Source organism: Lynx canadensis, chromosome A3 (genome assembly GCF_007474595.2).
Source record: "Lynx canadensis isolate LIC74 chromosome A3, mLynCan4.pri.v2, whole genome shotgun sequence".
Classification (NCBI taxonomy): domain Eukaryota; kingdom Metazoa; phylum Chordata; class Mammalia; order Carnivora; family Felidae; genus Lynx; species Lynx canadensis.
The window spans coordinates 56,996,390-57,013,367 of NC_044305.1; the positions used below are offsets into that span (position 1 = coordinate 56,996,390).

Consider the following 16,978-nt stretch of genomic DNA (forward strand, 5'->3'; position numbering starts at 1 on the left):
TTCGACAGCCCCATATTCTAAATATCTTTAACGTTACCAAGTTGTACCCCCTTGTGGCTCTTGGCCCACCCCTTTTCCTTCTTCTTCTTTCTCCACTGCAGTAACACCCTTCGATGAAGGGGTTCGGCCAAGGAAGGGGTAGACTGAAAGAGATCTTTCTGAGGGGAAACAACTCTCCCGGGTATAGGCATTATGTAGGGGGAATGACAGTATCCAGGGAGCAGTTAGGTTTGCCAACTGTATCTGAACAGACTTTCTGCAGATCTGGCTGGGAGGGAGAGGGACAGGGAGGGGACACTGGGATCCAAGACCCAGGAGTGGTGACAGGGACCCTGGGGTACTCTAACCTAGAGAGAGGCAAGACTTGCCATGCAGGCCAATGGCTGAAAGCAATTTTTTTCCTACTGCCCCAGCTAGATGTTAAAGCCCAAGATTTGTCATTCTTTCAACCCGTGTGTTAGTAAATGATTTATGCCAATTTTTGGTTGTGTTGTTTGCCCACCCATCATTAAGTTATGCACGGTTATCCAGGGAGCCTACCGCACCCACCCAACCACCTTGTGTTGGGAGTTTTATGTTCCGTTTGGCTTTTATTCCTCTGAGAGCCTGCCTTTAAACAAACGTACCACTTGCTTAAAATAAATAGATCAAAGTATAGTAGAGGAACCCACAATTGCCAGTAATTGCTGCCTAATTGCATTTTTCAATTAAGTGGTCGCTAACACTTAACTCCAGCCACTGGTTATATACACGGAGGGGATCTGCGTGCACACCGGTGGCCAAAGCTAAATTAAGAAACTACCCTATTTGGCAAAAGGATGCTATTTTCTCAACTTACCAGAATCAGCATATTTTTGCTCATTTTGCCTCCTCTCCAGCTTCTGATTACCAACTCGGTGATCTCTGCACATCCATGTGTCTTTCGATTTGCTTATCATTGCAAAGACCAAAGGGATTTCAATTCTTAAGAATTCTATGGTCCAAGCATCATCATAATTATTACACTTTAGGAAAATAATAACCAGTACTACTAATAATATATTTAGTGGAAAAATAGAAGACCGGAGTCCTGCCAGTTATACACACTTGTTCACAGATTCAGAGACAGCAATAAACTCCCTTGGTTTCAGTGGCCTCAAAACACAAAATTGAGACATCAAGACCAAACGGAAAGAAAAAGAAGAAAAGAAAAAAAAAAATCACTGCAGAGAGAGTAAAGTCATTACATATATAAATTGGCTATCTTATCAACCAAATCCCTTTAGCAAAGCCATTAGCACTCACGAACCACGCTTCGAATGAAAGCACGTGAATACATGTCAGCAGTAAAACAAAGCCAAGTGAAGACTCTTGTGAGAATCAAAATAGGTTTATTCATGTGAAGCAGCTGAAAACAGAAAACAGTACTGAGGATGTAGACATCATGAGTTTTGACTGTGAATCGCCTAAGCCCTGCAGAGGTAGACAAAAACAAAAGACACAGGCCCCCATCCCTGGAGCCTGTACTTGAGGAGGGAGGGACTGTGAGCACACACAGGCAACTAATAAATAAATAAACATATGTCAGATAGTGACAAAAGTGCTAAAGGAAGGAAGCCGCGCACAACAGGACCCAGAGAGACTGGGGTGGGAGCTGTTTCACGCAGGCACACACGCATATTTTCTAGTTCTCTTAAAGACATCAGCTCCTTGAGCCCACGGCAGCATCTTTGTATCCTTCCGGACAGGTCACGGAGGATGCACAAAGAATGATGCCATTTTCCTAAGAAGACAGGTAGACATGAATGGTGTATTCATGATTACTTTGGGCAGGACTTTGTTTTACAACTCCTTCCTGCCTCGATTCCTAAAGGAACACAGTTTAAAAAAAAAAAAAAAGAAAAGAAAAAAGTACAAAGGGACTTGGGAATGACCTACTGAAAAACATGTTTGTCCTGCTTGTGTGTGAATGGACATTGCTGGGGACCCTGAGGACACGGAGTAGACCCAGCAGCTCAGAGGGTGTCAGGAGGAAGGCCTAGGGGAGAGCCAGCTCCTACAGAGAACGTCTCACCGGACCACAAGCCTTGTGTGCAAGGCCCTCTCTGCTGCCTCCCACCTACTATGCCCCTTACCTACTACGCCTGGCTGTTCACCCTTCAGTCTTTGACAGAGGAACCTGCCACCAAACAAAGGGGGGGGGGTGCGTGGCCTTTCTTTTGTATTGCAAATTAACTTACAAAAGCAGACAGATGATTTTTTTTTTTTTTTACATTTATGCAACACTGAAAACTGCAAGGTTATGATTTAGAGAGAAGCCCGTGCATACCACCAACAGCAGGAGACAGGGCCATCCAGACAATCTAACAACTTGCTACAGAATAACTGGACGAAACAGACTTTGGTGGCGCGATACCGTTACGCTTTGGAGGAGGAAGCAAGACATCGGTTCTTATCCGAGGGCTAACCACATTTCCAAGGTCTGAAGGTGGCAAGTTTTCTACGTGCACTAACTCTACCCTCACATCAACCTCACAAGGAAGCTACTCCCATTCTCCTATTTTATGGATGAAATAACTGAGGTTATAGAGGATTATTAACTCACCCAAACTCCACAGCTAGTAAGTGGCAGAGGTCAGATTTTGGACAACAGGGCAGAAGTTACCACTCAAAGTATATGCAATTACAGTATATGCATTGTATGTAGAGTGACTAAATAAATGACCACGTGAACTAGCATATTGGAGAGTGAGGGGCAGACTATTAATATATGTTCTCGGATAATGGACGCAAATCATGGATATCATGGACAAACCAGGAGGCACAGTTACCTTAATTACCACATGATTAAGCTGAGGTGAAACAAAAAGTGTCTCTAACTACTATTTACTTATTAATTTTCTCAGTGCTTATTTATTGAGTACCTGCTCTGTGCCAAGCACTGTTCTAGTCAGCACGTCAAAGAGACAAAATCCCTTCCTGCACAGAGCTTCCATCCTAATGAATGTCGTTCACGTGTGCAAATGTGTCTGCATGTGCATGCAGTTCAACACGTGTGCATGCACGTGCAACCACGAAACACATTTAACACCCTGTCTCCTGTAAACCTGTTGAAGCTGAACTTTGGCCTATTAAAATGTATATGGTAGCCCAAGTTATGGGTTGAACCTTTAACCTATGAATCTTAACATGTTAAATATATATATCAAAAGCATTGGAATTCTATATTCTCTAAGTTATGCATGGGAGAAAAAGCTAGACCAAGCTTCAGAAATTCCAGACTCAAGTTCTAGCTCTGACACCACTTATGAGTTATGCCACCTTGCCTTCTGAAGCTCCTTCCGTCCTACCAGTTTACAGAGTTGCGGTGAGGTCTGACCAACGTCAGCTGTAGAGTCAAATGTGCTTTCAGTTGGTCCACACAAAGATCCTGTGAAGTAGACAGGATGTAATCATCGTGGTCCGATTTTACAGTGAAAATCTGAGACCATCAAGATTAAGGTTAAGAGTGTATGAGATAAGACACAACTAGGTGCTCTGGAGACTACAGACAGATGCCTAGAACTTAATACTCTTCTCCGGGACAAAACACAGTAGAGCAATGACGTACGCTGACCATGGATCCCACCTCTACCACTTAAGAGTTGTGATACCCTGGACAGGTTACCTCAGCTCTCCAAACCTGTTTCCTCATCTATTTTTTAAAACTGGGGATAATAATGATGGCTTACCAACCAGAGTTGTTGTGATGATTAAATGAGACAATGGGTATAAAACACTTGGCCCAAATACCGGACATGGAATAATGCTTCATCCTGGTTGGCTATTATTGTTTTATTAAAGAAACCTGTGATAAAGGGATTATGTAGGCCCACCCATCTCCACCCTCCAATGCCAAAATAAAAGACTCTGCTCGGCTGCATTACATTGATCAGGTTTCCCAGCCCATGGATCCCTAGGAAAGGAGCTTAGTAATAGGGAGTAGCAGAATTGCCTGTGGCAGAGTCACAGGAACACAGCAAAAGAATCGTCCCATGGCCTTGTGACTCCACGAGAAACTTTCCATGGATAACAAAATTTTTAAACTGCTTTAGAGCACTTTCACAGGCAGGATGGGCATGTGTAATCTGTTCCATTTGCCGCTGAAATTTCTAAAGACAGTTGTGAATTTGACTTTTCTGTTTTTCACATGTGGGCCTTTGTATGCCAACACCAAGTATTAACATGAAACTCACCTTTAAAAATATGGTTATGTCACAACCACCCAGAGAGCTTTCAAAGGAATTCCCATACCTCCCCTGGAGTTATTGAAGAGGGAAAGGAATGCATACATCTTCAAACAAGGGATGAATTTTACAAATCAAGATTAGAAAGCCCTGGAACAGTGATGAACAATGTGTAGGATTGTTGCAGGAAGTACATCAATTATGATTCATCACATTTAAAAGATGTAATTGCAAGAGAGTAACCTCTAATTGTGCACGCCTCATTTAGAATGACAATACGCCCATGTCTGCACGTCCCTTTAATATAATAAACACATGCTTCTCTTGGCTTAAGTTTCTTTTGCTATAAAAGTAAAATCTTTGTTATAAATTACTTCCTCCCCTACAGAGTATCTCTTATTATCCCTTGGAAATGTTAAACAGGTGGGGCAGATACATATCCCTACTTCTACTAATTAAATGTGAGAACCAAGTCTTGGGAGGATCATACAACAAAGTTAATGGCAGAACTCAAAGTGCCACAGGGTCTTCCTGCTTCTAATCTGGGGACATATTTTCCAAACCTCAAGTCCAACACTTTTTCAATTGCTGAACTATTTCTCTTCTACCCAACTATGAAAATATAGAAGAGAAAAGGAGAATAGTTACATCTTCCCATCCTGCAGATAGAAAAACTAGGAAAAGAACATATTATATTCACCTTACATTGAAGAGGGTCCATTATGATATCCTATGGGCAGAACATATCCATGGGCTTTTAACACTACATAGCACGCATTTCTTTTAAAAGTGCCATATAAAATGTCACTGAGCCATCCAACAATGTGAACACAGATAAAACCATCTCGTACTTCAAACACAGAAGATTAATATCTAGCCACATCCGAAATAAAGGAAAATGTCTCCGAGGCCAGAAACAAGAGAAGTCCAAGCAAGAGACATCAGTAGGATTTCAAGCCACAGTGAACCTGGGGGATTGGATTCCACACAAGTTACCTGCACTACGTGCTGGGACCTAGCATTTGAACACCTATATGAAGCCAAGAAATCCAAAGTCAGACCAGTCAGGGAAGGATTCATGCATAAATTCCTGAATCTCAGAGAGCCACTTTGTGCCAAATAAACACGTACTAAAAGATGTCTATAGCCAAGGAAAAATTGAAGGAAATACATCAACTCTTTATAGCCTTGGGCAGAGGGAAAATTCACCTGTGAAGTATAAAATTCCAGATTGACCCCACACACAGGTTTAAAGTCCACTTGAATAATATAGGAAAACCAAGCTAGCACTAAAAACCAATCACTGAAATTCTGGGTCCCAGCATGAGAACTCAAAACCATTTTTGTTAGAACCATTCATAACTTAAGGGAAACAAACCACTTCCAAGTAAACATCCCCTGCTGAAGCTAAGCTCACAATACAAAATATAATCTATATGAGGAAATAAATATCCAAAAGGGAAAATCGGTAAATGTGATAAACATAATTAACAACTAAAAATAACAGAAAAATCTACCTTTTTAAGTTTTTTTAATGTTTATTTTATTTTTGAGAGAGAGAGAGACAGAGACAGAGACAGAGCATGATCAGGAGAGGGGCAGAGAAAGAGAGAGAGACACAGAATCCAAAGCAAGCTCTAGGCTCTGAGCTGTCAGCACAGAGCCTGACACAGGGTTCGAACCCACAAACCGTGAGATCACAACCAAAGTTGAAGTTGGATGCTTAACCAACTGAGCCACCCAAGTGCCCTAACAGGAAAATCTAAAAAAAAAAAAAAAGGAAAAACAAAAAACCACAACAACTATAAAATGAATACAGTTTAAATAAAATACTCCAAAGGAGGAGTATAAGTTAATTAAATAGTAGAATAGTATGAACAAAATGCAGGTAGACTGGAAAAAGAACCAAAGCAGCATAAATGAAAATATAATTAAAATGAAAAATCCAATGAGTAAGTTAGGCACAGATTAATCTGTGAAAGTATAATGTGGTACTGGAAAAAAAGATCTGATAAAATCACCAAGAAATAGAAAAGAGATGAAAAACACCAAACGGCATTAAGAAACATGGAAGCACAAGTCCAAGCAACAAAAATAAAATAAGTCAATACCCAGACATACTGAAGAAGCAGCAGAATATCAGAAATAACCAAAGAAAAATCTTAAATACACACAGACCGCAAAGTCTGATTAATCCAAAGGGCAATGAGAGTAATAACATAAATCTCCTTAGCAACAAAACCAGACAGAAAGTAATGAAACAATATTTTCCAACTGATAAGTGATAATAATTCCAACTCCTATGTTGTTATATAATCATTCAAGAGAATAATCAAGATAAAGACATTGTTAAAGATCAAGAGAATTTATCATTCAAAGGTCCTCCCTGAATGAAGTATGTATCAAAGAAAACACTTCAGTAAAAAGAAAACAATGTGGAAGGGAGAGAGAAGAAGTAACAATAAAAAAATTGGTAAGCATGTTTGCAAATCTATGTAAACACTGCTTATAAAAATTAAAAACTAATTTGGAAGAAATTAAATACAAACCAGGTCTAAAAATTAAAGTCTAATTTGGAAGAAGTTAAATATAAACCAGGTCTGAATTCTAAACCAAAAATTACAATTCTGAAACAGGCAAATAGCAGTTAAAAATTTTAAAGTTTAAATATTATTAAGGAACAGTATAAAACAATAACATAATAGTAAATACTGCATTTGCCATGTTCCAAAAATTGTTTAAATATTTTACATATATTAACTAATTTATTTTTTATAGCAGCTTATGACATTGGTACTTTCATTATACCCATTTAACCAATAAGGCAACTGACCCCAGAGAGTTTTAAGTTATGTACCCAATATCTCACAACCACAAAATATGTAGGAACATGTAACTGGGATGTGAGCCAAAGCAGTCTGCCCTGACTCCTGTTAAATCAGGTAATCAAATTAAAATTGAAAAGTAAGCACAAAAGGAATAGAAACAGAATATATAATAATATGTTAAAAATAAATGAAAAAAATCGACTAGGCCAAAATATGACACTAAAATTAAATATACCAGATAAAAGCACAATAAACAAAGAACAAAATAAGCTCGCATATATCTTAACTTACAATAAATGTAATTGCAATTTTTTAAATTACAAATATTTTTAAAATTTAAATTAAATATAAAAAAATCCAGTTATATGTAGGGGTTTTTTTTGAGCTTGAAGTACGGACTTTATTTAAAAAAAATTTTTTTAACATAATTTATTGTCAAGTTGGCTAACATACAGTGTATACACTCTTGTACTGTTGGTGGTAATGCAAACTGGTGCAGTCACTCCGAAAACAGTGTGGAGGTTCCTCAAAAAATTAAAAATAGAATTACCCTATGACCCAGCAATAGGACTACTAAGAATTTATCCAAAGAATACAGGAGTGCTGATTCATAGGGGCACATCTACCCCAATGTGTATGTAGTTTAACAAAATATATCTGAAGAACAATTATCTAGTTGATTTGATTGCAATGTTAAGGGAAAAGATATGTCTGGAAAATGTAGATGTGAAAACAGATACAGAAAAAATACATGTGCAAAATCTAGTTTTATTTTGAATAGCAATAGTAATAAGAGAAAAAACCAGACTATGAGCCACAAGAATATTATTGAAAATAAAGAAGCTCATAATTTAATCATTAAAGAATTCACTCAGAAGATATAATATTAAACTTGTATGAACCTAATAACTTGGCATCAAAATATATAAAGCAAAAACTGACAAAATTACAAATAGTAATTGGCATCACAATCTTAGAGACTGATTTTAATGTACCCCATAACCTAATAGATAAAATAACCAAAACTCAGCAATTCTATTAAATATCTGAACACAATAATTAAAATGTAATCTAATCCTCTGTGTGGAGGCATGTTATCTTCATATGTGCACATGTGCCTGTATAGAATCCTACATCCAATAAATAGAGAATATATAATCTTTTTTTCTTTCTTTTTTATATTAGAGAGACAGAGAGAGTGGAGGAATGGGGGGGGAGAGAGAGAGCGCACAAATTTTAAGCAGGCTCCATGCTTAGCATGGAGGCCAACACAGGTCTCAATCTATGAACCTGGGATCATCACCTGAGCTGAAATCAAGAGTCAGACACTCAACTGACTCAGCCACTTAGACACCCCTATAATCTTTTTCAAGCAAGCATGGAAAATGCAGTTTAAAAAGGACCAGATATTAAACCACAGAGGATATCTCAATCAATATTAAAAATCAATTATCAGGCATATCTAACCAAAATTAAATAAAATATGAATAAATAAAAAATAACCACATATCTCAATATGCTTGCTGACTAAAAACTATAATTCTAAATAATTATTGGGCTAGAATAAAAAAATCATAAGGGAATTTAAAAATACTGAAAACTAAACAATAGTGAAAACTCTACATATCAAAACTATACAATACAACTAGAGTAGGACAGAACAATATACTTTTAGCCTTAAATACATATATTGCTGGGGTACCTGCTGGCTCAGTCGGTTAAGTGTCAGACTTCAGCTCAGATCATGATCTCGCGGTTTGTGAATTCAAGCCCCATGTCAGGCTCTGGACTGAGGGCTCAGAGCCTAGAGCCTGCTTCACATTCTGTATCTTCCTCTCTCTCTCTGCCTTTCTACTGCTCATGCTCTCTCAAAAATAAATAAACGTTAAAAAAAAATACATACATTGCCATTCCTCTAAGATATACCCATTTGGATCATGAGAAACCATCTTTAAGAAGAGTTTCTTTTACTATTCCTATTTCAGCACATGAGGCATTTCTTTGACTTCATAAAGACTGTATTGGATTTTACAGATTTTAAATCGGTGGCTGGGTGCCCTTGATGAGATACTTCAGTCATCTTTCCAGCTTTATCACTGATATGTTAAGTTCTCATTTCAGAATACAGGTGGTTTGTCAATTAATAGCAGTAATGATTTCATGCAATTGCTTAGGAAAGTGCAATTTCATTTGCATCACCTCCCTGAATTCTTTAGTCTTTGCCATGCTCTTTATTGTTATTATAATTTGCAATACAGATAAATTTACATAAACATAGTTATCATGACTATGCTTTGTAACACAGTCTTGAGTGTTAGTTTATCACAGCTTTGAATTTAATGAAAACAAGTAAATAGCCACATTTTGGAGGAACTGATGAAGAGAAATGGCTTCTTAGGAGTTGTAATAACTAAAATAAACTACTGAAATAGTTTTGTGCATTTTACTAAGACTGATGTCATTTTAGCATAAGGGCATGCCTATTTTAGAACATAGGAGCTCATAAAAACATTTGTCATTAAAATTTTTGAAAGTAATATTATGTTTTCAACTATAATTGTTTTTTCAGGGATTAATTATCATTGTTAGGTGGGAATACACATATTAGAAAACAAGTAAATTCAATAATTAATGAGCTAAACTTTCAATTCAGGAATGAAAAAAATATATATATGCCAATAAAGTAGGAGTAACTAAGTAATACAGAGAAGAAATTGGTAAACTAGAAACCAAACAAAATCTAATTCTTTGAAAAAGTATAAAATAGATAAACTTCGGAGACTGTTGATCAAGGTAAAGAAAGAAAGAAAAATTACCTGTTATTCTTTTAAAAGACATGAAAATATTTCTGCGTTACAGTGCAGTGGTAAGATTCCAGGTGGCACCTGAATGATCCTTAGAAACAATACAAGCTGCTGCAGTCATCCTTCACACAGAACACAGGAAATGTATGGTTAACCCAAAGTGGAGAGAGATGGAAGCTTTCAGACAAAAAGAAATCAAAATTCTTCTTTTAGCTTTATTAGGAACAAGCGCACGCCATCAGGAAGACTGAGCTCCACAAGTGTGTTCAAAGTAAGATGTGGTTCAGAAACAAGGAAAGATCATGAGCTTCATCCACTGACCAACCAGCTGGTGTATACACTTCAGGAAAAACAAATACAACAAAGAGAAACAGATCAAGGGCAATGATAGGTTTTTCTAAAAGATCAAGATCTCAGGTAATACAGACAGATAACAACTGCAGAAACTATCTGGTTTCATATTTCAAATCAGGACAGACTTGATCCCAGAGGAGAAACCTTCAGGGACCAAACTGCTTTGACTTTTCCTTAAAATACTACTACAAGTTATTTAATGTCAAGACAACGGGGTGGAGGGAAGTGGAAAATTCTGCATCCTAACCCCAAGTTTAAGGGCAAAGGAGATGAAAAGGGCAGGATTCATGCTGACACCTGGAAGAGGCAAACAGGCCAGCTCAACAAGACTACTAGGTAGGTGAGGGGACAAGAGAACGGAGTTGTGTTGCTTTAAACAGCAGGGACCCAGTACTCTGTCCCTGAACTCCGAAGAACGGTAGAACACATGCCCAAGTTCACCTGGTTTAGGACAAATCCACTGATCCACTTCATGGGCAAGGAAATCAGAGGAGACAATCTTAGAACACTCCTGGAAGTTCTTCCTCTTCTTAATTCTTTGGCTACCTATTACTCTAAGCTGTAGAACTCCATTGCTGTGTATAGGATTTACCAAGCAAGGTGTGCATTTTATAACTGTTAAAAAAATCAACAATTATTCAAAGTATAGATCTCAAAAATTATAGAATAATATAAGTTCACATGTGCTAACTTGGATCTAAGTGAAAAACAAATTCTAAAACTGCAAAATTTAACACCTGTTCAAAAGTATAATAAGTTTCCTACATTCTTTGATTTATTTAACCTACTTTACATACACATTCACATCATCATCATGATGAGAGGATTTTCTTTTTAACCAAATAATTCAGAAATTGAGTTTCCCTAATAATCAGGTAAAACAGTGAAAAGTTGAATCATTCAACGCTCTCCCGCAAATGCACCTGCTCACTTCTGACTGCAATATTTCTAAGGTTATATTGTACTGCAATCTAGCAAACAATTCTGAATTCACCATCAGGCATGATTTAAACCTCCTACAAATGTTATTAGGAGCCTCCATTTGGGGCAACCTGTTACCTTTGTTTAGATTAATCACCAGCAATGTTTCTCCATGTTCTCTGGGTAGGTAAGTTCAGGTACACCAGGTACATGGCATAAAAGTGCTCCAAATAGAAACCATGGCATTTTGCATGAGTTAACACATCTGTAATCTCTCAAGTCTCCCTGCACAGCTCAATTCATCACCGTGCCCAAAATATGAGCAAATTAAGTCATATACGTCTCCCCAAATAATAGTTTTTCCAGGGCAAAAGTTAAGATAGCATTTGAATAACTAGATACTGTTTAATGGGCTGTAAAGGCATCCCACAATACAAGGACAGTCTTCCTCAAATCCAACAAAAAAGTGCAGGGCTGGTGGGGGAGGGGTGTGGGGGTGGATATCTGGGCATTTCCAGGCTTCTCTAAGGGCAGAGTTGCAATAGGAAGGCAGGGCTGGACTATATATACACAAAGAACCTAGGAAAGACCCCCAAGAACTGGCTTTGGGAGACTCAAACTATACTCTCTCTTCTGGGAACTATATATACCCTTTACCCCCCGCCCATGGCAGTCTCCACTGAGGTCTCTCTCTGGTCAGACCCTTCTGGTTGGGAGACATGAACATCTGTCTGTGTTCCCATTTCTGTGCCACCCCAGATGCAGGGAAGAAAGGAGACTTAGTAGCCAGTAAAGATGACAATTGGGGGAGGGGCAGAAAGGTCAGAACAACAAGTGCCAGGGAATATAAATACATCTGGGTATAAAACAAAAATACTGCCAATGGGCAGATGAATACACCTATGAACTCATAGAAGCATTTTAATAAAATACCACACAATTAATGGGATAAAGTCAAACGAGATGAATAGATGATGACAGAAAACAACAAGTATGAAAGAGCAACCCACACACGAATAGGAACACTTGGGAAAGGCTGAGCCTAAAGGAGTAGAGAAAGGCAGGTTACCCAGCGCAGTGGAAAAGGAAACACAGTGCCAGAGCACTACCCAAGGCTTCAGTTCACTCCTCTTCCACGCCTACTAGTGACAATATTCAGCACTTACCACACGTCCAGCATTTTCTAAGAATGTTATACATAGGTAGTGTCATTTAATCCCCATAACAAAACAAGCCTCCAGGATAGACACAAAGATGAGACATCAGACAGACCTGGATGGAATTCTGGCTCCCCACCCACCAGCAAGGTAACCTCCCCACTGCTGTTTCTTCGTATAGGAAATGGGGTAATCAGACCTACCCACGATGGTTGTGAAAATTAGAGGTAATGAACTTAAGTGCCTACCAGCAGCTGTTATTAGTGTAATTAATCAGATTAAAATAATCAGGAGTGAAGAACAAAACAAAGACTTGTAATTGAATAGAAATAGCAACCGAGCAGCAGTAATGGAAACAGGGCACAAAAGCACCTCTCCAGCGATGGAGTCTGGGACAGAGTGAACAGAGCCTGCATTTGGCTCCCCACTTTGTATATCTGTGGGCAACTCCTGTAAACTCTCCAGAGTTTCAGTTTCCACCTCTATCAAGGGCGGGGGAGGGTATTAATATCTGCCCTTCCTGCGTGGCAGGGTTATTGTAATGACTATGTGAGGAGACAGCACCTGAGTTTATTGTTACAGACAAGGAGTTTATGTAAATGTGTATACCCTACCTGACAGATGGGGAAATCCACTTCCCCTGCTTCCACTTCTCAGGTGGAATTAAAACACTGAACTAGTACAACAATGTCAAAGCCAGGCAACCGCAGCCTGAAAAGTCTCTAAACAGCATGTGCCTCCTTTGGCCACCATTAATAGGATCTAATTAATTTTATCTGACATCAGGCTTACCTCCCACAACTTCCACCCTCCTGCAAACCATCTCTTCTTACCTGCTTTGTGCTTTCCTCCCAATTTGTGCCTTTGTTCATTCCTCTCTGGAATGTTGTTCCCTTTCATCTCCGACTGACCCTACCCTGGTCATCCTTGAAAGCCCAATTTAAATGCTCCCTTCACATCGTGAAGTGACTTCTGCCTCCCGACACTGCCATATTATCTTTTCTGAATTTGTCACACGACTTAGCACTTTCTTGTATTAGGGTCACTGGTGTGTATGGCATCCCTCCCACCAATCAAGAAGCCCAAGGCCGACAGGCAAGGCGTCTTCTCATTCTTTAGGGCGACCTGCCTCACGGTGCAGCACAGGATCTTTCCGAGGACAAATGCAGAAGACGTATGCAATAATGCATACGTGTCTTTCGACCTAATAACTTTTTGAATCATGACGACAGTAGTTGACATATTTTAAAATAAAAAAAAAGTATTTAAAATATAAAGCAAAAATAGCATAAAACACCATGAGCACAACTAAAGTTTACGTGTTGGGGGCGTGGGGAATGCAGGTGAGAAAAGACATTCTGCGCTTCTGCTTTCCAAATGAGAGTTAAGGAGACAGTTTAAAAAGTGGGTTAATTATTTTTAAATATGCATCTTGCTTCACTGGCCTCAGTCACCTAAGAAAACGCTTCCTGGATAGTGACAGCCTCAGCCCAAAGGAGGGGAGGAGACAGGGTGTTCCTGTCGCAGCTGCAGGCACTCAGTCGTCCCCAGTCCTCTTCCATGCACCTCATTAGTCAGGTGCATGGCAGGGTCTGGGTCACTGCCAAGGCGCCTCTCTCGCAGAGCATCCAGGGCTTTAACCGTTTTAGTCTCTGTGCTAGCCCGCGCCTCTCTCCCAGTGGGGGAGACCAATAAACCTCAGCTAACTCGCCTCCTCCCTCAGTAAACAGGTCTCTACTTTGGCAGGAGGCTGTACCACTTGGTGTCCGAGGCAAAAGCAAGCAGCAAATCGCTGAGTTTGTATGGACTAATAGTTTCGGGCTATTTCAAGGCCAATGTCCACTTAAGAACCAAAGCATGAAAGTGTTCCTCCCGGGGTCCCTGTGGAACAGAAGCTGCTTTGTCGCCCCTGCCCTGATCCGCAGGGAGGTGGCCACCACCCAGAGGCCAGCTCGCCTACTCGGACGCCCACCTGGGCGTCCCCTTCCCATCGCCTCCACCCCAGCTCCCGGGTCCAGCTCGCTCACCTATCTTGGCCAGGGAGGCCAGCAGGATCCACAGGGTGATCTCGAAGGGGATCTGCACGTGGGGGTAATCCAGGGTGAACACTGGCAAACGACTCTCCTCGAACGGCGTCGTTCCGGGAGCCACCACGCTCGCGGGGCTCGGCGGGCTGGAGCTGGAGCCCATAGCCCTGGACGCGTCCAGCAGGGTCTCAGCCAGGGTGCCCGCCGGCCCCGCCACCTGCAGGAGCAGCAGCAGCAGCAGCAGCGGCGGCGGCGGTGGCGGCGCCCGCAGGCTCCTCCCGGCGCCCGCGGGCTCCATGGGGTCGGCTCCCCGAGCTGCCGGCGAGCCCCGCGCTCGGCCCTCCGCGAGCTCAGCGCATCGCTCCGAAGCAGCGCCGCGCGCTCGGCCGCGCACAGTGCGGATCCGTGAGCCGCCGCCCGCCGCGGGGGCCGGGGTCTCTGCAGCCGCCGGTTCGGTCCCCGCTGCGAGCGGGCACACCGCCTGGCCGAGCGCGCACCCTCAGCCGCCCTCCGCCGCCGGCCGCCGGCCCATGCCCGGTGCGCCGCTCGCCGGCCGCAGCTGCAGGCCCTGCCCCGGGCGGCCCGCGGGCGGGGGCGGGGGCAGGGGCGGGGCGGGCACGGCGCCCGGGCCGCGGGGCGGGAGGACGCGAGCACCGGGCCGACGCGCCGCGCACCTGCCCCAGCCCGCGGGCGACGCGGGGCCGCGCTCCTCTCTAGCCCGCACCGCGCGCCCGGACCCCCCACCCCCGGAACCAGCCGGCTCCGGGCGGAATCGCGCAAGGTGGCCGGAGCTGTCCCCGCCCCGGAGGCAGCGTCGGGCGTCCCTCCAGCGAAGGGGCCGGCGCGACCCACGCGTCGCGCCCTTTCCCCCGCAGGCTCCTACGAGGGGACGCCGGGTGTGCCGGGCTCGCGCCCAGGCGCCGCAGGCTCGGGGTCCGGAGGGGAGGCCGGCCCCGCGGGGTGGGGGCGCTCCCGACCCGGCCCCGGAGCTGCGGAGGCCGGGACACACTGGGGAGCTCTGTGGCTGTTTCAGAAAGTTGAGAAAAGCCTCATTTTGTTCCCCTTCCGAGGGTTATCACATCGCGTACTGTACAGGGCATTCTGCGCGCTGAAACTGTCCGTGCCAGACTCTCTTCCCACGCTCCCACTTTTCTCGTCCACCCCGTACTGGTTTCGCTCCCTCCACCACTGTCGCTTCCCCTGTTTTCTCCCTGCCCCCGGTCACGAAAAAGAAAAACAGCTGTCTCTGTTTTCAGGCTTAGAGGTGCACATGTCCGAGAGCAACACAAATATAATTATTTCGTGAAAAGCCAGTGATTTGCCTAGCTCAGATTGACTCGCTCCGCTAATTACAGGACGGGTTGCGGTTAGGAGAGGGGAGGAAAAGGGAACGCGATTCTCCTTGGATCTCCAGGAGCTTCCAGCGCCGACCGCCCCCTGCCTTCGGAGCGCAGCCTGCTCACAGGGCAGTTTTCCGCTTCCCTGGGTGAAGTCTTACTGCCCCAGTATCTTCATCACCAGAAACTGAAAGGATCCATCGTCGAAAGCGGACGGGTCGTCATTCAAATAATTGAAACCGTTTTCCCTTCGATATTTAGGAAATAAAATCCTTCTCTTTTTTCAAATGTTTTCAATGTCAAAATATGATTCCTGCTACTAAGCACTCGGCATTTCAGAGTTTAAAGCAGACCCCCCCCCCCAGTTCTAACATAGGGAATCTATGAGAGGTCAACAGAGGATACACGGGAGAAAGAAAAAAAAAAAGGTCTCCACCTGAATAGAGCATATAAGTCATCTTCAGACTTTGAAAGTTATGCAGGACAAGTCCAGGATAAGAGAAGGATTCTAGGAGTACTTCAGTTAATATAAAGCATTAGTGTTTCAAAAGTGTAACAAGAATTGAATGTAGGGATGTCCTATCTTCTTAAAAAGAATCAACGAGCCATTCAAAAATCTGCCTGCCTTCTAAATTTTCATTAAAAAGTATGTGCTTCATATGCCTGGGAAGAAAGGAGCAGCAAATAATATGTTTGTAAAACTGTGTAGCTCTATGTGGGGAGCTGCATGCAAAGCACTTTACCTGTATTTTTTGTCAATTATCACAAAACCTCAAAGAGGTAGACATTCTTCTATCCATTTTACATTCTTGTACCCTTTTTGTAAGCGAAGAATTGTCGATGAAGAAATACTTAATTTTTTTTTTTTTTTAGCATTTATTTATTTTTGAGATAGAGAGAGACAAAGCATGAACAGGGGAGGGTCAGAGAGAGGGAGACACAGAATCTGAAACAGGCTCCAGGCTCTGAGCTGTCAGCACAGAGCCCGACGCGGGGCTCGAACTCACGGACCGCGAGATCATGACCTGGGCCGAAGTCGGCCACTTAACCGACTGAGCCACCCAGGCGCCCCGATGAAGAAATACTTAAAAGCAAACAAGCAAGCAAGCTGATGTACCCAAGTTTACCAATCAAATAATGGTCTAGGAGGAATTTAAGTCAGCCTGTCCGTGCCAGCACTCCCTCCACCTGAGGACTAGTTGGCCATGAATGGCAGATTATTTTCTCCAGTGGTTTTACATAGAACAGTGGAGGCTAATTTAAAGATTGTCCAAAAAAGCCACAGCAGAATAAAGTTTTCTTTGCAGTAAGCAAATCGGGCCAGTTCTACAAGTTTAGTGAAATA

The 16,978-nt window shown here is 42.3% G+C and overlaps 1 protein-coding gene across 1 annotated transcript in view; it reads right to left on the reverse strand.

The window, feature by feature from the left end:
• Positions 1-14,594, reverse strand: part of SLC9A2 (solute carrier family 9 member A2) — a 99,254-nt gene extending 84,660 nt beyond the window's left edge. The window contains 1 exon segment of the mRNA XM_030310320.1: positions 14,297-14,594. Coding sequence (XP_030166180.1) covers positions 14,297-14,594 — 298 coding nt within the window.
• Positions 14,595-16,978: the final 2,384 nt, after the last annotated feature.